Here is a 24063-nt window from a genome sequence, read left to right on the forward strand (position 1 = left end):
TCTCTAAGGTGCCACAAGTACTCCTGTTCTTTTTGTTTAAAGAAAGGTATGGAGAGATGTTGAACACTCTGCTGCTGCAATCGAGAAAGAGTAAGTTAGTTAATCAGTACTCTAGTAGGAAAGTTACTGCCCACACAAAGTATGTTGTCTCTGGCCTAGAATAGGTGTATTCCATTCTGGACTGTGCTATGTAAGGAAGACATGGTCAGAAAACAGATTGGTGACTTAAGCAGATATAGCTGCAGGTCTTAAAGAGGCCTTCTGTACAATATAGGGGATAGGGTGCAGTTACCTTCCCCAAGTCAACAGAAACCTTTATCAAAAGAGCAAAGACCGTCTGCATAGTCTTTTCTTGCCTTTTAAGCAAATTCAAGTGACAGCAACGGATGGGTAACTTCCTATTTTGGAAAGTTAAATAAGATTTTAATACATGGCAACCAAGTAGTTTATGTTCAAAATGCAGCCTTTTAAAGAAGTTCAACAAAAACAATATGAACAGACCAGGTGTTGAAATTTTAGTAAGAGTCAATGATGACAGCTCACGGGTTGTACAGTTGTAGAGTAAGTACAGTTTTTATAGCCTTAGTTTTAATTTATAAAACATTTTTGTCTAGAGTGTTCCTCTTATAGAAAGAAACACAAAAATAATCCCATATTATCGAGTGACAAGTTATGAAAATAATTGTATCACCACATACAGAACTATGGTCCACACCCACATGAATACAGTAAGCATGTTACAGTCTGACAGAGATCTGAAGCCCATCATAATTATCCCCCCACCCCATGTAAGAGGCAGAGTGTAGGATCAGGACAGAGAAGAACTGAATGATTACCTTTGCAAGTCGCTCCAGTCGCTTCCCATGCTCTGGAGGGATGGAATACCTGCAGTCACAAGAGCAAACCAGTAAAAAAGGGGACAAGAAAGAGTTTGGTTCTTTAAAAAAAAAAAAAAAAATCCACTTACAACTTCAAATATAGAACAGTCAGCAAGATGTAGATTGCCTACTTATCCCACCAACCTATATTAGCTCACTCAATTGTCTCTTTTCTCCAAAGATAGACAAGAGAATTACTGGGGAAATGATCGGTTAGGCCAGTGACATAGTATTGATTTGACAGGTTACATACAGGAAAACTCCATCTATTTCTGTCTCTTCAACAGCCTGGAAAGCAGCTGTTTGAGTTTCCAACAGGAACAAGTTGGGAAATGTACCTGATAGTTCAAATGCCAATTTGAACTTCCTGTTAGTTGCAGACAGACTGCTGGAAGAGAACATTGTTTGAAACACGGGTAATACAAGGGAGCCCATGGGTCTCCCAGAGGACCCCCCTACATAGTCTATTCTCCCTCACTGGAAAAGCCAGTTTCCCACCTGGATTCATACTAAACAGAGAAAAAGAGCAATGTTTAATTTCACCTCTGCTATAGGTGCCCTTCCTGGCAGATATCCGTCACTGAATAGTATCCAGCGCCAATGCTGTGTCTGCACTACAGAAAATGCCATGGTTGACAAGGGTACCAAACTGCGACCCTAAGGACTCCATTCTTTCTAAGGCATTCCTAACCATACACTCTAAGCACTCCTATCAAAGAGTGCTCCCCTACTCTCCCGTAGCCCTGTGCTGGAAATGCACAGTTCCTCCAGTGTGAGAGGGCTCTCCATTGCGAGACATTGGAAACCTCCAAATACAGAAGAAAAGCATTTAGGTCAGGATGACCCGCCACCCTTTTAACTTACAACAAGGGGAATTTAAAATCCCGCTCGCTGTTGAGGATTACAATAGGCTGGCCAGCTTAACTGTCTGTCCATCAGGCTTCGCTTTATTTAATTCTTCTCACTACACATTTGCTTAGTTTGATAAAACACTAACTTCTATCAAGCACATGTTGCTATTGCATTCTGCCTAAAATAACCCAATAATTGGTCAGCAGTTCCACTAAAATATCAAATCTCTTGTTTGCTTTGGCAAAAGTCTGGGGAGAAGTCTCTGAAGTATTTGAATTCACGGCATGTTTGTGCAGCCAAAGGCATAACAAAGAGGGAGAAGTTGGAACTACATTAGCGAACATAGTACTAGTGTGGAAGGGGATAAGAAGATAAAGCACTCACACAAGCTTTGCACTTTAAGGATTTGAGGGTCTCCCTGCATATTCCTTTCATGTATTCTACACTTTGTTTTTCCCCCCAAAACAGTTTCTAACCCTTCTTGCTGCAGTAATTAATTGCCCCAGACTGAGACAATAGCACTAAGTAGCGAGAATTTCCACCAGTCATTGGTCACCTAACATCCAACTGCAATCAAGTTCTAAGGTGCAACACAATTAACTCTTTTCATCAATGACCTTAAAAATACCTAGGTGAGAGGCTTTTCTGGTAGGTCTAGTATAATTTAGCTCAATAGTTCTCATCCTTCTGTTCCCACACTACTGGTGCTACATGTCTATACACTAGGCGCACCAAGATACAAAGCAAGAGGGACAGAGTCTCACATGCATGCCCAGCCCAGGCCCCCGATCCAGGTGTGGGGTGGGAAGGCTCCTCCTGGCAGGATCCAAGTGTGGAGGGACTTAGTGGGGGGGGGGGGGGGGGAATCCAGGTGTGGGATGAGAGGATTCTGTTGAGGAAATCTGGATGAACAGGGGCTCGGTGAGCGGTCTGGGGAATCTGGATGCACAGGGACTCATGGGGGTGTGTGCAGGGGAATGGGACTCTGCAGGGGTATCCGGGTGAAGGCGTTTGGGACTTGGCAGAGTGAGTCTAGGTGGTGGGGAAGTGGTGCTTGGTGGGATAGAAGTCTGGGTGCAGCTGGGTTGGGGTTCAGTGGGGTGGGGAGTTCAAGCGCAGGGGGCTTAGCAGGGGTCTGGATGCAAGGGAGGGGTGGGGGTGTATTTGTTATAAACCTGCTGCCTATTAATTTCATTTGGTGACCCCTAGTTCTTGTATCATGGGACCCCTAGTTCTTGTATTCCCTGTACAGTGACCCCTCCCTCTGTGGCCGAGGAGTGATAGTGGCAAGAAGCGGGAGGGTACAAAGCTTCCTGCAGCTGGGGGAGGTTTCTGGTGGTGGGAGTTTCCCGGCCCTGGCCACTCCTTGCAGAGGAAGAGGAAGTCCCATCCTCTTCTGTCCCCACCCAAGCCAGGATTAGAGCTGAGCCTGACGCAGGGTACAAGCCACCGGCCAGGGTATCCCCAGCCCTGCACCCCCCAGTGGTGATTTACCTCTCCACCAACTGCTGCAGTTGCATGAAACGATCCACCTACACTGCCAGGGAGGGGCACATGACCACTCTTGCAGCTTCCCTTGGCTTCCCCGTCAGAAGTAATTTTTCTGCAGGGAAGCAAAGAAATCTGGGGGGGGGGGGGAAACGGGACGGACATGAATTATGCGCATGCACAGTGGCACAGAATTCCTGGGGAGTAAAGGAGCAGTAGCCTGAGGAGATGGAGGAAACACCCCCCACTATTTTCCTAGTAATCTCTATCCCTTGTTTGTCCATCTGTCCCTCCTCATTTATTGAGGGACTCCAAGATTCACTAGAGAGAGAATACCATAAACGATTGGAGGTTGCTCCAAGAAACCTTACCATGACTTGGGTTCTCCAAAGTGCAAGTAATTAATACTATAGAGGTCCATGTCCTCAGTATGCCAGGCAAAGGAGGTTTTCCACATGCCGAAGTAGAGGTAAGGGGTATTCACTCCCTCAATGGTTATGCCACTTTCATTCTCCACTACGTCCAGGATTGTGTTCAACCTGCCAATATTCCACTCATGTACATGCTGCAAAACACGGAGCTCATATTAAGCAAGAATCAGCAAGGAAGGCAACATGTTAACAAGACATCAGTTATATAACACTCGCCCCTACATCACTCTGTACTTTGGGACAGAGATTTGTTTTTCAGTTTTGATGCGCAATCTAAAGTCTTCACCTCCCAGTGACACCCCCCCGCCTTTTTAAATACAAGTCTCATTTTCCATTAGCCTGTGTTTAACTGCTACTAATCACACTCCACATTAACATCTCAGCATAAAGGCCAGAAAACAAAGAGGGACGTGCATGACATGAGTCTGAAATCCCCTAGCCTCTAGAGCAGCGATGGGCAAACTTTTTGGCCTGAGGGGCACATCTGGGTGTGGAAATCGCATGCAGGGCCATGAATGTAGGGCTGGGGCAGGGGATTGGAGGGGGGGGGGTGTGGTGTGCAGGAAGGGGCTCAGGGCAAGAGGTTGGGGCAGAATAGGGGTGCACGGTGTACAAGTGGCTCAGAGCAGAAGGCTGGGGTGCAGGAGGGGGTGTGGAGTACGACAGGGGGCTATGGGCAGGAAGTTGGGGTGCAGGAGGGGTGCGAGGTGCAGCAGGGGGCTCAGGACAGGGGGTTGGAATACAGGAGGGGTGCAGCAGGGGGCTCAGGGCAAGGGATTGGAGTGCTGGAGGGTTCAGGCTCCGGCCTGGTGCCGCTTACCTGGAGCGGCTCCAGGGTGGTAGCGGCGCACATTGGGGCTCAGGCAGGCTCCCCATTCCCAGCCAGTGGGAGCTTTGGGGGAGGTAGCTGCAGGCGAAGGCGGTGCTCGGAGCCCTCTGCTCCTCCCTCCCTCAGGGGCCACAGGGACGTGGTGCCGGCCACTTCTGGAAGCAGCGCGCGGCCCGTGGCGCCACGGGGGTGGCAATTCCGTGGGCTGAATCCAAAGGCCTGATGGGCCGGATCTGGCCCACAGGCCATAGTTTGCCCACCCCTGCTCTAGAAACAAACACTTCAGGGTGAGCCACACAGACTCGCAGGACAGGTGTAGAAAGCACGCACCACCACCCACTATACTGGTCCTGTCCAATGTGAAGAGGACTTCAGCATCCAGGACTGTCATGTTTTCCTTCCTACCACTGTGTTTCCTTCCAAACCCCTGTTAAAAAACTGGAATAGACCCCTACAAATTTTTGCATGGAGGTGCGCTCCTCTTTGGAAATCTTAGGGTATGTCTTCACTACCCGCCATATCGGCGGGTAGCAATCGATTTATCCGGGATCAATATATCGCGTCTTAACGAGACGCGATATATCAATCCCTGAACGCGCTCACCATCGACTCCGGAACTCCACCAGAGCGAGCGGCGGTAGCGCAGTTGACGGGGGAGCCGCGGCCGTCGATCCCACGCCGTCTGGACCCCAGGTAATTCGATCCAAGATACTTCCACTTCAGCTACGCTATTTGCGTAGCTGAAGTTGCATATCTTGGATCGATTTCCCCCCCACCCCACTGTAGACCAGCCCTTAAACAGTTTGCAGACTCCCAGAGGTCCACAGTTTGAAAACTACTGTTCTAGTCTAACAAACTCTTACAGGCAAAACGTGGCTGCAAGATTATGCGCTCAGTTCTGATGGTTATCAGCACGTCACAGCTATCAGGGTAAGTCACACCACAATTAAGTTATCAAACTACAAAGAGTCCCCCACAGAACTGCGTACAGCAGCAGGATACGTAGGCGATACATGTTCCCTGCTAGTCTCCATTTCAGGCTCATTTATATTCGTAAGTATATTAGCACCATTAAGTCAGCTTTGTGCCTTACCTACATTTATATATTTAATTAATTTTGGCTCCCATGAGTTTCCAACTGTATTACAACGAAGCACTAATGAATGGATAAACACAAATACTTTCAGTGATGTGGCTTATAGTCAGCCTCAACAATTTTGGTTAAATGACAAATATGTTAGATCGCATCTCCCAAGTAATATATTTCAGAAGATAGACGTTTGCTATGAACTCCATTAAATACCTCTGAAACTTTGCAGAGCTGAATTCCAGGGCAGAGAGTTTACATGATAAACCCTATCAAGATTCACAAGGATGATTATGTTACTAGAAGACAAAGCATTTTCCTTCACCTTCTCATAGAGTGTGCCATTAACATCAGCACCATAGATGGGGGCATTGAAAGTGAGGTTCTTCCAGTATTTCCGCTCAAGGTCCTCAAAGTCGGTATATCGGGGTGTGCAGTACCTTAAAAAAAAAAAAAAAAAGCCGTTTCATCAACTCATTTAATCAATAAAAACTTTGCAACTCAATACATTAGAGTTTAGAGCAACAGCACAGAATTAAGAAAGCAGATAGAAGGCTATATTGAAAAGGTTAATGAAAGAATAAAGAGGCACATTTAGCGTATCTCCTAGTAGCTAGGGCACTGGACTGGGGAGTCAGGGGACCCAGGCTCTGTTTCCTGCTCTGCCATAACCTGTTGTGTGACAGTGGGCAACTCACTTCACTTCTGTGCCTGTGTTTCCTCGCCCGCTCTTTGTACAGGGTCTGACAAAATGGGACCCCTACCTTAGTTAGGATCTGTAGGTGCTACTGAAATACTAATCCCCAGCATAACTCCCACAGCAAGTTACAAGTTTTGCAAAGCATATAGTTTATCCTTTACTGTTTAAAGGAACAACCTGCACTGTACAAAATGGAATAATGAGCATTTAATTAGTTCCTTCTTTAGTCCTCAAGCCACATCTTGTGAGGGAATAATATCTTTTTAAAAAGTTAATTTACTAACAATTACATTTATTTCATAAAGTAGTGGTAGCATGTAAGTCTAGTTTACTTTTCACATTTCTCTCAGCTAGAACAATGGAAACTAATGACAATTTTACTTTCTGGGTCTCAGGAACTAGTGTAGCAATGCAATGTTTGGGGTTTCAAACACTGCAATAAAATGGTTAAATTCAGTTTTATGAGTGACTATAAAAATAGCATTGTTGGGTTCCAAATTTGTGGTCTTTCAATAACTCTAGGTCAAGGATGCTCAGTTAATCATGAAGAACCATTTGCTCCTAATTTCCAGCCCTGCAAACTACTTGTAATTTCGGTTGTTGGGTTTGGTGAGCAAGTGCTGGGTGGGGTTGGTATCCTACTAGATGATCTGGTGAGGTCTCTTCTGGCCTTAAACTCTATGTAGGGACTTCAGGTAAATTTGCATCCTTTCCTTCTTGTACATCAGTTTAAAAAAATAAAGTCAGAGGACCAAAAAATGCCACCACAGCTAAACAGAGTAAAACAGGCAGTTATAGGCAAAAAAGCATCCCTTTAAAAACTGGAAATCAAATCCTACTGAAGAAAAGTAGAAAGGAGCATAAACTATAGAATATAATTGGGCAGGTCAAAACAGACTTTGAAGAGCACATAGCAAAAAAGGGTTAAAAAAAAAGAACTATAAAAATTCATGGAGGATAGGTCCATCAATGGCTATTAGTCAGGATGGTATCCCTAGCCTCCGTTTGCCAGAAGCTGGGAATGAGCGACGGGGTTTGAGCATTGGCCTGCTAAACTCAGGGTTGTGAGTTCAATCCTTGAGGGGGCCCACTTAGAGGGATCTGGGGCAAATCAGTACTTGGTCCTGCTAGTGAAGGCAGGAGGCTGGACCCAATGACCTTTCAGGGTCCCTTCCAGTTCTATGAGATAGGTATATCTCCATATATTAGGGGATGGATCACCCAATGATTACCTGTTCTGTTCATTCCCTCTGAAGCACCTGACATTGGCCACTTTCAGAAGACCGGATACTGGGCTAGATGGACCTTCGGGCTGACCCAGTATGGCCGTTCTTATGTTAAAAGACAACAACTAACAGCAAAGAACAAAATATATTAAGTGCATCAGAAGCAGGAAGCCTGCCAAACAGTCACTGAGGCCACTGGACAATCAAGGTGCTACAGCAGCACTCAAGAAAGACAAGGCAGTTGAAGAGAAACGACCTGAATTCTCTGTATTGGTCTTCACTGCACAGGATGTGAAGGAGATGCCCACACCTGAGCCATTCTTTTTAGGCATCAACTCTGAGGAATTGTCCTAGATTGAGATGTCAGCAGAGACGGTTTTGGAACAAACTGTTAAATTTAACAGTAACAGGTCACCAGGACCAGATGATATTCACTGAAGAGTTCTGAAGGAACTTGTATATGAAATTGCAGAACTACTGACTGTGGTATGTAACCTATTACTTAAATCAGCTTCTGTACCAGATGACTGGCGGAGAGCTAACATAATACCAATTTGTTAAAAAGGGTCCAGAGGCGATCCTGGCAGTTACAGGTCATTAAGCCTAACTTCAGTACTGGGCAAATTGGTAGAAATTATAACGAAGAACAGAATTATCAGACACATAGATGAACACAATGTGTCAGGGAAGAGTCAACACAAATTTTGTAAAGGGAAATCATACCTCACCAGTCTATTAGAATTATTTTTTGGGGGGGAGGGGGGAAAGGAAGCAACAAACATGTGGACAATGGTGATCCAGTAGGTATAATACAGTTGGACTTCCAGAAAGTCTTTGACAAAGTCTCACATCAAAGGTTCGTAAGCAAACTCAACAATCATGGGATAAGAGGGATGGCCCTTTCATGGATCAGTAACTGGTTAAAAGACAGGAAACAAAGGATAGGAATAAATGGCCAATTTTCCGAATGGAGAGGTAAATAGCGGGGTCCCCCAAGGATCTATACTGGAACCTGTGCTGTTCAACATATTCGTAAATGATCTGGAAAAGGGAGCAAACAATGAAGTGGCAAAGTTTGCAGCCAATACACAAAATAAGTCTGGATGGTTAAGTTAAAAGCAGACTACAGAGCGTTACCAAGGGATTTCACAAATCTGGGTAGCTGGTCAACAAGATAGAAGATGAAATTCAAAGTTGATAAGGGCAAAGTAATGCACATGGGAAAACATAATCCCAACTATACATACAAAATGAAGAGGGACAATTAGCTGTTACCACCGAAGAAAGAAATCTTGGGAGTCATCATGGATTGTTTTCTGAAATCATCTACTCCATGTACAGTGGCAGTCAAAAAAGCTAACAATGTTAGGAATCTTTAGGAAAGAGAGAGATAAAACAGAACATATAATGCCACTATATAAATCCATGGTATGCCTACATCTCGAATACTTTGTGCAGTTCTGGTTGTCCCATTTAAAAAAAAGATAGATTAGAATTGAAGGTACACAAATTGGCAACTAAAATGATTAGAGGTATGGAATGGTTTCCATACAAGAAAAGATTAAAAAGACTGGAACTGTTCAGCTTACAAAAAGATGACTTGGGGGGCGGGGGGACCTGATATAGGCCTATAAAATCATGACTGGTATGGAGAAAGTGAATAAAGTAGTGTTATTTACCCCTTCACGTAATACAAGAACCAAAGATTACCCAATGAAATTGTTTTAAACCTGCTGCCTAATAAACATAAGGAATTATTTCTTCACATAACACACAGTCAACCTGTGGAACTTGTTGCTAGGGGATGTTGTGAAAGCCAAAAGTATAACTGGCTTAAAAAAAAAGAATCAGACAAGTTCATGGAGGACACTGTCCACCAATGGCAATTAGCCAAGATGGTCAGGCTTCAGGTGTCCCTAAACCTCTGACTCCCAGAAGCTGGGACCGGACGACAGGAGATGGATCACTTGATAACTGCCCTGTTCTGTTCATTCCCTCTGAAGCATCTGGCATTGCCCTACGTCAGAGTCAGCATGCTGGGCCATTGGTCTGACCCAGCATGCTCATTCTTATGTAATAAAGGTTCTCCAGGCCAAATCATGCTCACATCGACCCTTGTGCAATTCCACTGTCTTCAGGACTAACAGAAGTAAAGTGTAGCAGGACAGATCTGTTAATTAATGTGTCATTTTTGCATTGTCATTTTAAAGAAAATTTTGTTATCATTGAAATTTTCTTTAAGCTACATACCTCTACCCAAGAGAATCCATTTAACTATACACTAAATAGAGAAAAAGCTGTGTGATGGTAACTGATGCAAAAGCCCCACAGATGTAAGAAACTGCAGGCACAAACACTCTTACTTGTCACTATTTGCAATTCTTCTAAATTCCCGGACAGTCATAGCCTTCTTCTGGATGTTATACTGTGTGAAGAGGCCAGATTGTCCAGTCACCACCTGCTGAATTGGAGCCGGGATGACCAGTTCATCAATATCATCATAGCATGTTCGCGGTTTCCACTCCTTTGGGGGAATTACCTGATGGTTCACAGAATAAAAGGCAAAGATCAGAAAACGTAGAAATTCAGCCCATGAGCTAAGTTCCCTCTAAGCTGCGCAGCTGACTATTAAGCCCCGCACAAGGGCTCAGGGTTGTGGCGGGGAAAGGTGCCCCTCCCCAACAGCCCCAGCGCGGACCTGCTGCCGGCGGGGAGGAGTGCCCCTCCCCACAGTGGATCTGCCCCAGACTTGCCATGGCCAGCTGGGGAGGAGCCTCTTCCTCGGCCTGGCCCAGTCCTGCCGGGGAGAGGCGCCTCTTCCCCGGACCCGAGCTGCTGCAGCGAGAGAGGGTTGGGAAGGAGTCCTCTCTCCCCACTGCAGCCTACACTCCAACCCCCTCATCCTCAGCCCCACAGCCCACACACCCCAACCGTCTGCCCCCTCCTGCACTCCAAACCCTCATCCCTGGCCTAACCCCGGAGCCTTCACCCCCTACACCCAACCCTCTGCCCCAACCCGAGTCCCTCCCCACCCCAAACCCCTCATCCCTGGTTCCACCCCAAACCCCTCATCCCTGGTCCCACCCCAGAGCCTGCATCCCCACACACCCAACACTCTGCCCCATCCCAGAGTCCCTCCTGCACCCTGAAGCTCTCATCCTCAGCCCCACCCTAGAGCCTACACCCCCATCCAAAGCCCTCATCCCCCCAACCATCTGCCCCAGCCCTGAGCCCCCTCCCACACTCCAAACCCCTCGGCCCACCCCCCCATATTAATTTTGTTTTGTGCACCAATAAGAAAGTCACACACCACCTCCATATTGTCAAGTATCAGAGGGGTAGCCGTGTTAGTCTGAATCTGTAAAAAGCAACAGAGGGTCCTGTGGCACCTTTAAGACTAACAGTCTTAAAGGTGCCACAGGACCCTCTGTTGCACCTCCATATTGGTGCACATAAAATTCATTCTGCACAGAAAACCCTGCCTACGAGAGGAGCTTTATCTTGAGGACAATGAGTATTCAGTCAGCAACGTTCAGCAAGGAACGAATGCAACAGGAGAAGGAGGATGTCAAACTTCTTAGAATTACTTTTAATTATGGTTTGTGAGCAAGAACTACAAAGTTTGGTCCATCAAACTACACTACCTTCTTGTATACAGTGTTGATGTAGTTGTGTCTGTCCCAGAATATTAGAGCCAAGGTGGGTGAGGCGAAATCTTTTATTGGCCCAACTTCTGTTGGAGAGACAAGCTTTTGAACGTACACAGAGCTACAGACAACAGAAGAAGAGCTCTGCGTAAGCTCGAAAGCTTGTCTCTGACCAACAGGAGTTGGTCCAATAAAAGATATTACCTCCCACGCCTTGTCTTTGTGCTACCTTCTGTCCATGGCATGGTCGCGAACAAGGGTCCGAGCTTTGGACATGCTGAGCTCCCACAGCCTCCATTCACTTCCAATGGAATGCCGGGGGCTTAGCGTCGCCGACAAGCAGCATTGGCAGGTTTCGGAGCTGGCACACGCTTACGTTCCCACACCCGAGTGGTAAGTGGTACGACTCGTGTACAGAAGTGTCTAGGCGAATGGGATCGGAGTAAGCGAGACAGGCCGTAGCCTTTCAAGCCCTGTCCTACTTTGGCCTTTCGTGGACCCAGCTCCCGACAAGTGCGATAACGCCGTGGGGCGGGCAGGTGCCGGGACACCCGCGTCCCCAGAGGGGTACGCGAGCCTGGAGCCGCGAGCTTTCCCGCAGAGCCGCGGGCACCGCTCCGCTCCGCTCCGCTGGCTGGCCCAGGGCCCGGCCCGCCCCTCACCTTGGCGAGCCCGGCCCGGTGCGCGCCCTGGGACTCGATGTAGGCGACGTAGCGGCTGAAGTCCCGGAACTGCTCGGCGCTGGGGCGGAACGTCATGATGCGGGCGCTGGGGTTCGGGCTCTCCGGCTCCGCGGCCATGTTCCCGCTCGGGCTCGGGCCCGGCCCCGCACAACCTGGGGGGAGCGGAACCCGTGAACACGCGCCAGGCGAGCCCCGCCCCGCCCGCGCCAAGCCCCGGCCCGGACCCGCTTCCGGCCGCCTCACAGGCGCGGCCCGGCGACGCCCCCGCACTGCCGCCCCGCGAGCTCGCCTCACCTCACCTCACCTCACCTCAGCCGGCGCGCGGCGCTCGCTCCGCCAGGCCCCGCCGCGACTCGGAAGAAGGGAAGAGAAAACGACCCCCGCTGTACCAACCTCCCATCCCATTGGTGAGGCAGCGCCGCTGCAGGCCAATCGCCACAGGGTCCGCACCAGACGCGCCTCCTCATTGGCTGAGCGCCCGTGCCAATCACTTGCCTCTTCTCCCCCACCGCGCCGAGCGCGGACCAACCGCTCCCGCATCCCGAAATCAGTTCCGGCGCGGATGGGTAAACGGCTGCGCGCGACGATGTTACGTCATGTAAACTTACAGCGACGTGAGATGTATCCCTCCACTCGGAGCGCCGGCTAAAGAGTCCGCCAGGCGGTTTTCCACCGCACGACCTCCTCCCGCCCGCTCCATCGGCCTGAGCCAATCACAGCGCAGCCTGGGATTCCAACCAATAAGAATTAGAGTCTCACCTATACGGGGCGGTAGGAGTTGGCCAATCAAAAAGGAGACTGGATTGTTGCCAGGCAGACTACAGAGTCCCCTGCTGGGGGGCGCAGTTGCTAGGGAACTGCAGGCCCAAAGAGGCTCCCTACGGCGGAAGGCGGGCTGGGAGAGCCCTGCCCCTGTGCTGGGGGGGCCTGGGGAGGGGGAGGAGGAGCCCTGCCCCTGTGCTGGGGGGGGGGGGGGCTAAGGAAGGGGGGGAGCCTTGTCCCCGTGGGGGGGGGGGGGGGCTGGGAGCCCTGCCCCTGTGCTGGGGGGGGGGGGCTAAGGAAGGGGGGGAGCCTTGTCCCCGTGGGGGGGGGGGGAGGGGGCTGGGAGCCCTGCCCCTGTGCTGGGGGGGGGGGGCTAAGGAAGGGGGGGAGCCTTGTCCCCGTGGGGGGGGGGGGAGGGGGCTGGGAGCCCTGCCCCTGTGCTGGTGGGGGGCTAGGGAGGGAGAGCCCTGCCCCTGTGCTGGTGGGGGGGGCCTAAGGAGGGGGAGGGGGAGCCTTGTCCCCGTGGGGGGGGGGGGGGGGGGGCTGGGAGCCCTGTCCCTGTGGTGGGTGGGCCCGGGGGATGGGGAGCCCTGCCCCTGTGCTGGTGGGGGGGCCTAAGGAGGGGGAGGGGGAGCCTTGTCCCCGTGGGGGGGGGGGGCTGGGAGCCCTGCCCCTGTGCTGGTGGGGGGCTAGGGAGGGAGAGCCCTGCCCCTGTGCTGGTGGGGGGGGCCTAAGGAGGGGGAGGGGGAGCCTTGTCCCCGTGGGGGGGGGCGGCTGGGAGCCCTGTCCCTGTGCTGGGGGCAGGTGGGGCACCTACTGGTGTGCTCTGCAGAGCCAGGGTGACTCCAGGGTTATTCAGTCTGCTCCCCATTAGTTGTTCTGTCATCATGGGGTTGTCACGGCGATGGTCCCGCTGGCATGGCCTCCAGGCACTAATCGGCCAAGGCCTCATGCCGTCTCCTTTAGAGGCAGCAGAGTCTTGGCCCCACAGGGCACATGCCAGCAGAGGTCTTGCCTTCGTTGAGCCCACATCAGCAATCGGGCGGCACCCAGCGCTGGCTACAGACTAGGGTGAACTGGACAGCATGTACATACCTAGCAGAGACCGAGAGCATGGCTGCACACACAAGTTGTACTAACAGGTTTTGATAGTGATTTAGTTAAACGAGCAACGCCATTGTATAGACACTTATTTCAGATTAAGCGTGCCCTCTTTCAGTTCTGCTTACATCTATTGTTTACTGATTTAAGCTAACTGTTATCAGGCTGTTTAAGGATGTCCACTCAATTGGATTCTTGCCAATTTGGCTAATTCACTTTCTAAGCCAATTTAGTTAAACTGGTATAAGTTGTGTGTGTAAACAAAACCTCAGCAGAGTTCGACACTACGCAATAATCTGGCACCAAATTCACCATGACCCAGGGAAACACCTGGAGGGATCTGACACTTGTCAGAGCTTGGTGGGCACATGCTGGTTATGTTGCTGTGCTAAATGCTGTAAAATTAAAGCCCTACTTGAATTGCAGGACGATTGTCAAAAAATTGCAGCTGAATTATGAACAAGCAATGGAAAATTGCAGAAAAGTAATAATGGACCTTATTTGCGGTAATAAGGTGTGACGGTGCTGCCCGTGGGAGCCAGCCGAGGTCACTCAATCAGGGTGAACTGCAAACAGAACGGAGCAAACAAACCCCAAACACTGGTGGATCTTCCAAAACTTAGATTTACCAACCAGCCCAAAACAGCTTCTATAGAACCTCACTGGTTACTTAGAAGTCCAAATAATGCAGTTCCCTTAAAGTGCCCAGCCTCAGGCCTCCGTCCAGACACACCTGTCAGATATGATGATGATTACTGAAAATCTTATCATATAAAAGAAAAGGTTCTTCCAACCCCAAAGGATCAGCCACACACCAGGTCCAATTATAACTTAGATCTGACCCAAAATACACGCTTAGAGCCAATTCTTATTAACTAAGCTACAATTTATTTAAAAAGAAGAGAGAGAGAGTGTTGGTTAAAAGATCAATATACAGACAGACTTGAATTCAATTCTTGAGGTTCAGATGCATAGCAGAGGTGATCCTGTAGTTGCCAAAAGTCCTTTTAGAAATAGTCCAGAGGTTATAGTCCAATGTCCATATTCAGGGTGACTCCAGTCAGTGACTGGGGATCTCAATCCTTATGGCTTAAGGTTTCCCCCTCTTGAAACCCAAAGCAGATCTGAGATGCAGCAGGATCGTGTCCCAGGGTTTTTATACATTTCCTGCAGCCTTTCGGCCTGAGAAAACAATAGGCTTAATTCTCCTTCTTCCAAACACCCTGGCAATTAGCACAGGGTAATTTATCCATTAAACAGCTCAGATCCAGGTTACCCCAACCGTCAAAGAGACATAAAGACAATAATACTATTTCACTCAAGTATCATCATAAATGTTAATATTCCTTTTTTGATCTTTGAATTAAAGCTATAGCAATAGACAAGACTTGTTTGCTAACATCACAAAACCTGAGCAAACATCTACCCTTCTTCCTCTCACAATACAGACTTACATTTCAAAGCTCTATTCTTTTACCCTATCTTCCTAACCAGTCTCTAAAGTTGGGCCCTGGGTCAGGTCAGTCTGTGAGTTAATTAACTCTTTCTGGCCCTGTCATCTTTCAATGAGATATTCTATTACACTCCTAACATCAAATAAGGTCTATGACTTTTCTGCAATTTCCCACTGTCGGCAGCCCAGGCCTGAGAGCAGGATCCCGCTGTTGACAGTGGGGGGCTCCCGGTGTTTGACCGCCCAGGGCTGAGAGTGGGAGGTCGTGCTGTAGACCCCAGGGCAGCTGGGGCTCCCACTGTCAAAATTGTGGTGGCAGTCTAATATGGCGGGATCCGCAATATCGCAGCTTAAGTAGGGCCTTAGTTATAATGCATAAACACCAGAGCACAACAGTGGGGATGAACATAACCACCCTAAAAGGAGCCTGCAACCATGCCCCGAAACCATGAGCAAAGGGACTGGTTGCACTCATACCTAAATGAGCCCTCCAAGAGGCTATTTCGCTTCTCCCACCAGGAGTCTCCTTTGCTGTCAGGTTATTGTCATAAGGCAGCCATGAAGGTCCTGCTGAATCTTCCCAGCACAAAACCAGACAAGCTTCAGGTGAGCCTCTCTTCTGAGGAGACAATTCAATTACAATCAGAAGAACTCAAGGGCCAGAACTGGCACCTGAGGAGTACATGAGATGAATAAAAATGAGGCAAACAGAGGACCCAAAATCTTCCACAGATGTGGTCTGAAAAACTTTTCTTATATTGTGTGAGGGTGCAAGATAGCAGAAAACTAGAACTGTATGTTCCAGCTTGTGTGTCATTTGGGCAGGCACGCTCTGTTTCATTTCGAGAATCCTGGACCAACTTTTCAATATTAGGATGACGTGAGCCATTTTTCATGGTAAATGGTGTGGAGTCACCCTGAGCCGAAGCGTGACGGTAGAGAAATCTGGGGACACATGTATTGTTCCCAGGGCTGATACTTGGGTGGAGATTGCTTATTAAAACTAGCAAGAAGGCATCAGGCAGCTTTAGTTGAAGGGACCAGAAGGTTTCCTGCTCCCACACGTGAGCTAGATCAGAACAGGCCAAAGAAAGTCACTGTCAGTGGGAACCTTTACAAATGAAAATGTTTATGCAAGCAGCTACACAAGAAACCCTGGGATTGGGCGGGAAGGAGCTGCCGAACGTCCACCTGAAGCAAACAGAGATATTACTTGCTAAATGTTGCAACCATTTCTTTTCTTATTAAACAAATGTACCAGTAAAAACACCCTTTAAATCAATTGACTCCCAAAGGGCCAGCGTTTGGGCAGTAGGTTGCTCAGCTTTACTAGGAGACGTATAAAGTGAGGGCAGGGCCCTCACAAGCCATTCCCCTCTAGAGGGCAAAATGTGGTTAAAAAAAGGGACAGGACCTATGCTCACTCCTCACTAGTCACATCTCCACCTTTGGTGGCACCTCATCTGCCCTCCTCCCTCCTGTTTGGTGGCTACTGGACCCCCGTCTCAAACCTCTTCTGATAGGTGAAACCCCTTTCTCCTTTTCCTGGTGGCTTGTGACGAACTGGGCCTGTTCTTACTGTGGTGTGTGAATGCTGACAGGGGAGTGTGGTTGGATAGTCTGCATTGGGGGATGGGAGTCTGAGTCTGCCCGAGGGCGAATACCTGGGCGTGTAGCATGGGAGCCCAGGAAGGGGTTGGAGGCCAGGTGACTCCTTGGCCGGGGAAACTGAACAAAGGCTGTGGGAGGGGTCGCTGAAGGGAGAGTGCTGGAAGCGGGCTGGAGAGATGGCTGGGAGGCAGAGATTGCTCTGACCTCCCAAGGGGGGCTGGGATGCCTGGGACCCCCAGATGGACCTAACTGAGGGGGGCCCTGTTGTCTGTGCCTGCAAGACCTATCTTGGACTGTATTCCTGTCATCCAAATAAACCTTCTGCTTTACTGGCTGGCTGAGAGTCATGGTGAATCGCAGGAAGCCGGGGATGCAGGGCCCAGAGTCCCCCGATAATCCGCGACATGGCTCACCTAGACTCTTGGATTAGGAATATTGGGATGAAATGAAGATTTTTTGTTTTTTAAACAGGCGAAACTTTGGAGTGAGTTGCACCGGAGTGCCGCCTAGACTGCAAAGAGCAGTACCCCAGTGCTTCACTGTTTGGAAGTGAAAAGTCGACTGGAAAATCCCCTCAGAGCACAGGGTTATGGTCTGGTGGCTCTTAACACTATGCTCAGCTGTGGTGCTGAATAAACCATCATCTGATTATCCAGCCACATCAGATGAACACATTCGCTAAGCACTGCGCGTAACATAATCATCAATTACTAACCTCTCCCTTGCCATCATCAGCCTTTGGCATTAACACCCCATTGCAAGGGATGGGGCAGCTTACATCTCTGCTGAGAACTATCATTTCAGAGTCTCTCTTCCCACCCACGGGGCAGGGAACGAGTATAGAATGCAAACAATGACGTCCTGTTCCATAGGACCAGCTGCAGATGGGCTCTGGGATGGGCATTACACTCTGGGGATCTAAAAAAGGTCAAGCAAGCAGGGAGTAACTTGGGGAATGACATTATAGTGGGGCAAGGGCACCACTACATTTAAGGTTTGGACTATCTTACTGTTTAACAGCTGATTCTCTTGAGGGCTCTGAGCGCCACATGCACATTCAGATTGTCTTGTAATGTGCTGTGGTTTGTGAGGGATTGGGGGGTAGGGATCCAAATTTGGGGTTGTTTGAACACTACAGCCCCCCCACCCCACCCCCGAATGAGCTTTTTATACAATTTACCAGGATTTTGTCTCTCTCCTGGGAATTCACATGGCTCAGTTCTCCACCCGGGTCAGTGTCATTGTTCAGTCTCATTTCAGGATGATCCAGATGGAAAGAAACAGAAAAGCTCTTCTTCCGCCTGCCCTCCAGACTGCATTGCCAGGCCCTTCTGGGCTACCATCAACGCTCTGGCTCTGGGCTAGAGCGCTGACCCCCAGACTGCTTCCCGTTCACTCAGCCCCTCTGGGCTACCGGTAAGGCTCTCTGCGCTGGAATAGAGCTGGCCCCTGGGGTCCTCCAGACCCTATTTAGGACCTTCTGCAGAAGCCCAGTTTGCTCCCTGTCATCTCTTCCAAACGGAGTTTTATGAGGCCCAGATGTTTCAGGCTGCTCCCTTAGGCTAGGAGGTAGCTAATTATGGCACAGGCCTGGCTAGCTGAAGCCACCTGGTCCGTAAGGATATGCGGACACAGCCCATGGCGGGGAGCCTCCCAGCCCATGTCAATGGATCTTGGTTCATGTTAGTGCTCTCAAAATACCTGCATAGACAGCACTTTTGAGTCATGGCTTGGTTCCTGAGGCCTAGGAAGAGGGGTGGGCCTTAGAGCCCAAGCTCCCGTCCAATTTCAAAGTGCTGGTTATGCAAGTCAATGCATCTGAAGAAGTGAGGTTCTTACCCATGAAAGCTTATGCTCCCAATACTTCTGTTAGTCTTAAAGGTGCCACAGGACCCTCTGTTGCTTCAAACTGACAATGACACCAGAGAGGCTGGTGCAAGATTCCCAGTCAGTGCTGGGCCAGGAGCATATGAGGACATAGTTATCTTGGGCTAGAAGTGCTTAGGCCCCTTCCCGTCCAGGAATACACTATCCCAGTATAGTATTAGGGGGTAGCCGTGTTAGTCTGTATCTACAAAAACAAGAAGAAGAAGAAGTGAGGTTTTTACCCACGAAAGCTGATGCCCAAATAAATCTGTTAGTCTTTAAGGTGCCACCAGACTCCTTGTTGTTTTTATCCCGGTATAAGCGCTTTTATTGCAGTACATTTGCATCCACATTAGGTGGCTGTACCATGTTAACTAGGCTGGGAAAGCGGTACAACTTCTGTGTGTAGACAAGCAGGGATAGGGGACGAGAATGTCTATGGAGCAAGTCACAGTTCTCAAGCTAGTGTTTCAGGCCATGTCTACACTAGCATTTTTGTCAGTTTAACGTATGTGAAAAGATACCCGTCAGCATAGGTGCTGGAAGTAGAGATGCTGGGGGGGGCGGGGGACGCGCTCCTGCCGCTCGTTGGGGCTGGTGTAACGATGTCGACTGGAGAGCTCTCGCCTGGCCGCACAGAGCAGCGACATGAGCGATGTTACGGCAGCACAGCTGTGCCCCTATAAGCTCGCTAGTGTAGGCGTGGCCTCAGGTTTCACTCATCCCCATTCATCCGTGACAATCCCATTGTGATGAACGGGCCACTTCACATCTCTGCCAGGCTCCCGTGGTGCGGATGGGGTGTAGCACCCTTTCCCCTACACTACACCCAGCTGTGGGGGAGGGACTCGAGTGATCTTCATGCTCCTCCTGCCAGCTGATCACAGCTCCAGGACCCCTGCCTGCCCGTGACAGACATCATAGTGTGTTCTTTCAGCTAAGCCAGAGCGCTGCAGTGCCTGGGGACAGCAGGCCGAACTCTGAAGTCAGAGAGTGGCTTCACTAAGGCAAAAGTTGCATTTAAGGCACTTGTGACATTAGATTGCTACTGGTCTGTGGGAAATTATTTTGGAGTTGGAAAAATCCCAAGTGGGGGTCGTTGTCATGCAAGTGTGTAGTGCCATGAATCGTCTCCTGCGACGCAGAACGGTGACGCTCGGCCATGTGCAAGAAATAGTGGCTGGATTTGCAGCAATTGGGTTCCTGACCGGTGGTGGGGCAAGAGATGGAACATAGCCCTTGTACTGCAACAGAAAGGGCGACTTTCCATGGCAATGCAGGCACTGGCGGATCACTGGGGACGCTTTACTGCTCCGTGTGGGCTGGCCAGGGAATGTGCGACATTCCCAGCTTTAAGATGACACCAGCCCCCCAGCAGCTCAGTAGTGCCCTAGTGCTGCCGGGGGCCCTGGTTCCAGCGCGGTGTAGGAGCAGCTCCGTCTCCGGGCTCACAGTTACGTGCGGCGCAGGGTCCCACGATCCCTGGGGCAGAGGCAGCACAGGGAGAGAGGCAACAAGAGACGCACTGTATCAAAAAGGGTTCCTGGCCTGCAGTGCCCCCATCCACACCCCGGTGGCCTAGAGCATCTGTACTGAGGGGAGGGACCTGCCTGATTCCCCTCCTCCGCCCAATGCCAGAGACAGCTCTTCCCTTAGCGGAAAGGACGCCCAGCTGGGACCCACCACTGCGTGCCAGGGGCTGTGTACTGCAAGGACATGGGGCGCCCCCTCCACTGCTGCTGGCAGTGCCCATCCCCCCTACTTCACTCCACAGAGGCCGGGGAGCTGAGCCCCACCCAGCCCAGGAGGGGGAGCGCCCCCTCCACAGTTAGCAGAGCTGCCCCCTTCGCCCCTGTAAGGAGAGTCCGTTACAGCCAGTCAGCCCGGCAGAGCCCAGCGAGCTGGGTTTAGCGTCTCCTTTCTCCAGGAGAGGAAGCTGAGCAGCGTCAGCCCCAGAGAGCCGCCGCACGGGGACAAGAGCGGCTCTTCCACCCTTTCTGCTGACTACAGCGGGCAAGGTCTGTCCCCGCCACAGGGTCAAAGCACGAGCAGTGCAGATGCTCAGCTGCCAAGCCTCTGGCAGGGCCCGTGCCCCCTTCTCCCTGCGCTGCACTTGGCCAGGGCAGCAGCTGGGGAGGGGTCACAGCCCCATTTCCCCTGCTCCTCTCTCCTCAACCAGGCTGGGCGCCCGACTTCCGCTACAGGCCCGGCCAGCTGCCAGGAATGCCGCAAAGGAGAGGCCCCAGGGCTCCGTCCCTGCGAGCAGCACCCCGGCCCTGCCCCCTTGCGGCCCGGGGAGCTGGCCTGCTCCGTAAGGGAGGGAGCTGATGAGGGCCCGTAGCAGAAAGGCCCCTGGCTTCTGTTTATTGCTGAACAAAGAAGGCAGCAAGACCAGCTTGTATGAAACCTGATTATTCAAATTTATTAACATCAAGAATTATGCAATGATGCTGTAGATTTTTTTTTTTATTAACAAATAGAAAACAGACTGTTTACACCAGTGACCCCTACGGCACTATGCATCCACAAGGTAAAAATGAACGTGTCCTCCAACATCCCCACCCTGGATTGCTGATTTCACCGTCCCTCAGATTCTTAGCATTGGGAATACATTTGATAATACAATTAGCTACCCTTCCACCACCTTCATTGAGAACTCTGTGCACTCGAGAGAGGGCGGCTCTCCCGTCTTTAGTGCAAGCGCGATAGAATAGGGAGTAGTAAGATATAGTACCATTAAATTAAGTCCAGTAGACTTGCCACATTGGTTCATTAGAACGTCCTGAAGTAGCAGAAAGTACAATATTCTAATGACTTTAAACATTTGCAGGATAGCAGAAATTATAGATACACCCAACCTCCGAAAACATGTCCCCCCTCCCCCGCTGCCCCTTCCCTGAAGTACCCCATTTTCCAAAAATAGCCCACGCAGCCCCCTTGCGGGAGCTGCTAGAATTGTGCTCCTTCCCTTTGGAAATGTGGTGATGCATTCATTGGTGAGTTGCCTGCACACCCACAACCGCAGCACGAGCAGAAAGGGACACGTTGCGCGGTCGGCTTCTGCTGCCTCCCTGCCCCCTCCCCAGTGAGACACACAGAGAGGCCCCCAGGCCAGGAGTCTGGGATTTTGGGTCTCTAACGAACGCAGCGGTGCCGACAAGTCACGTCAGATCGGGATCTGCCAACACACATGGGCACCGAATGGGTTAACACGCACTTTAATAGGACTGACCAGTTTCAAGCTTGCGATGGAATTGTCTCTCCCGCGACCCCAAGTCCCTTCCCCCCCACAGGAAATAAGGGGAAAACAGCTAAAAAAAATCATCAGTAGCTTAGCTCCAGTTCGGTGAACTTTTCTAGTCTACAGAGGGTTAAAAGCAGCCTATGGGGAACGGAGAGGGTCTGGAACCGTGAGCCAGTCACTGCTGGGGGTCTCCAAGTGGCTGCACTAAAATGGGCAGCACCAAAGGCGGGGTGGATCCGAACAAAGGAGAAGGGGAAAAGAAAGGCAAAAGGAAAGGAACCCCCAGAAGGCCTGACGGACCCAGCTCTGCCCCAGCCAGACGGTAAGACTAGCAAACGAAGAGAAAGGATTATAAAAACACGAATAACTATTTTACAGATAAAAAAAGATCCCGTTCCATCCACCGAAAGCCTGGCTGTGAAATGCAGTCGCGCGAGGGGGCCGAGAGGGAGACAAGTGAGCAGAAATCTGACTGGAGTCAGACTCCCTTGCTCGGCGCGGGGCGATGCTCCTCAATGCAGTGGTCAGATTTGGTCGGTCGTGGGAGGTCTGCTGCCTCGGCAGCAGCAGCGTCTGTACAGGACTGAAGAATGGCAGCTGTGGCTCAGGGGGACCTTCTCCGCTCCTAGACATTCCCACTGCGACTGGGGGAAGCACTAGTTACGTTGCATAGTGGTCGAAGCTGCCGAGATACTCCAGCGCTGCTCTGTAGCACAGCTGGTACTGGTCCTGCAAGGAGAGAGGGCAGGCGTGTGAAGGGAGGTGCCCCGTGCAGAAGGCTGCGCGGCACAGGGACTCACCATGGGGACAGCCCGAGCGAACAGAAGGCGCCGTCCCCAGCCCAGGTCTCTGCACATGGCCAAGCTCGTCCCCGAAGCGGGTGTGACGTTCCAAAGGAGAGGTAGGAGGCCGGGCGGCCCAGTGGTTAGAGCACTAGCTGGGCCGGTGCCATCCTGGCCCCTGCGTCTCTCTGGCCCTGTCACCCTTTGCGCAGTGAGAACAGCCTGCAAGGCGGGGGCCAGGTGGGGCCCTTCGATGGGGTCGGGGCGGGGGTGCTGCCCAGCCCAGCGCAGGCTGGTATTTTAGCATGGAGGCTGCACTTCGCCCAAGCTCCAGGGAGAGGGGCATGCACTGGGCCTAGGGTGACCAGATGTCCCAATTTCATAGGGACAGTCCTGATTTTTGGGTCTTTTTCTTATATAGGCTCCTATTACCTCCCACCCCCATCCCAATTTTTCACACTTGCTGTCTGGTCACCCTAGCTGGGCTGTCCTGCAGGATCTGTCCGGGAGCCATCCCTCCCTGGGGGGGTTGAAGGGTCAGAGGTTAAGGTGCCCCCTGGGGCCCTGGCCAGCCTGCTTGACACAGCCGGGGCCTGCTGCTGGTTCCCGTTCTGGCTGTCCCTAGAGCAGCGCCAGGCCCAGCCCTGGCGAGGGGCTCTCCATGCAGCTGGCAGCCGTCCCACCGCAGACAGGCCGTTCCCAGCTCAGAGTGAGATCTCCGAGCACAGCCAGGGCCACCACAGGCTGGTGGCTCCCAGCTGCTGCCTCCCTGTCCAGGCCGCGAATCGCCAGACAGTAACCAGTGGCCCGGCCATGGCCTGCGGAGCGGGACAGACACACCTGTGCCTGCAAACCCACCTGGCTGCTCTGGGTGGGGGGCACAGCATAGAGCAGAGAGGGGGGAGTCCAGTTCCCACCCACTCCCAAAAACCTCCCAGCCCAGCCCAAGAACCCTCCTCCCACCAGGGCTTCCTGATCCAGCCAGAAGCCCAGGGCAGGCCGGAGACTGGGACCTGCTGCCAGATTCAGCTCTGCTGAAATGAAACCCTTCCGAACAGGCCTAGGGCAGCGCCGGGCCCCCCTTTCCTGGGCACACCCCAGCAAGGACTGGAGGGGTGCCAGCTCCTGGGCTGGGGGAGTCCTGCCCTCAGTCAGCAGGGGGCACGCGGGCACCTACCTCTGTCTGCACCATGGCTGGTCGCTGCGTTCGCAAGGTCTTCACCGTCTGGAACATGTCAACCACCCCTTCGTAGCGCATGCGCTCCAGGACGATGCTGAGCGTGATGAACACCCCTGTGCGCCCGACCCCAGCGCTGTGAGCACAAGGAGCAGAGGGGCTGTCAGCAGAGACCCCAGGCCCCATGGCCGCCGGTCCCCCCACAGCCCTGCCCCATCACTGAGCCACCTGGGCCCACAGGGAGCC

At 51.2% G+C, this 24063-nt stretch overlaps 2 protein-coding genes across 10 annotated transcripts in view; both read right to left on the reverse strand.

Annotated features, from left to right (window-relative positions):
* KDM4A (lysine demethylase 4A) overlaps positions 1 to 12394 on the reverse strand; it is a 38411-nt gene extending 26017 nt beyond the window's left edge. Inside the window, exons 1-6 of one of the 5 annotated variants that reach the window (XM_054036997.1) lie at positions 12215 to 12394; positions 11801 to 11973; positions 9855 to 10030; positions 5891 to 6005; positions 3590 to 3783; positions 838 to 885 (exon numbers count right to left, since the gene is read on the reverse strand). In XM_054036997.1, the coding sequence (XP_053892972.1) occupies positions 838 to 885; positions 3590 to 3783; positions 5891 to 6005; positions 9855 to 10030; positions 11801 to 11973; positions 12215 to 12221 (713 nt within the window). In that variant the 5' untranslated portion in view covers positions 12222 to 12394. The other 4 variants (XM_054036995.1, XM_054036994.1, XM_054036993.1 and 1 more) reach the window with 4 other exon arrangements.
* An 8616-nt stretch (positions 12395 to 21010) lies between these two features.
* PTPRF (protein tyrosine phosphatase receptor type F) overlaps positions 21011 to 24063 on the reverse strand; it is a 570835-nt gene continuing 567782 nt past the window's right edge. For all 5 annotated transcript variants that reach the window (XM_054037699.1, XM_054037700.1, XM_054037697.1 and 2 more), the window contains 2 exons: positions 23818 to 23953; positions 21011 to 22587 (listed from right to left, as the gene is read on the reverse strand). In XM_054037699.1, the coding sequence (XP_053893674.1) occupies positions 22519 to 22587; positions 23818 to 23953 (205 nt within the window). In that variant the 3' untranslated portion in view covers positions 21011 to 22518. The remainder of the gene's footprint in view (positions 22588 to 23817; positions 23954 to 24063) is intronic.

Source organism: Malaclemys terrapin, chromosome 8, assembly GCF_027887155.1.
Source record: "Malaclemys terrapin pileata isolate rMalTer1 chromosome 8, rMalTer1.hap1, whole genome shotgun sequence".
NCBI classification, from domain to species: Eukaryota; Metazoa; Chordata; order Testudines; family Emydidae; genus Malaclemys; species Malaclemys terrapin.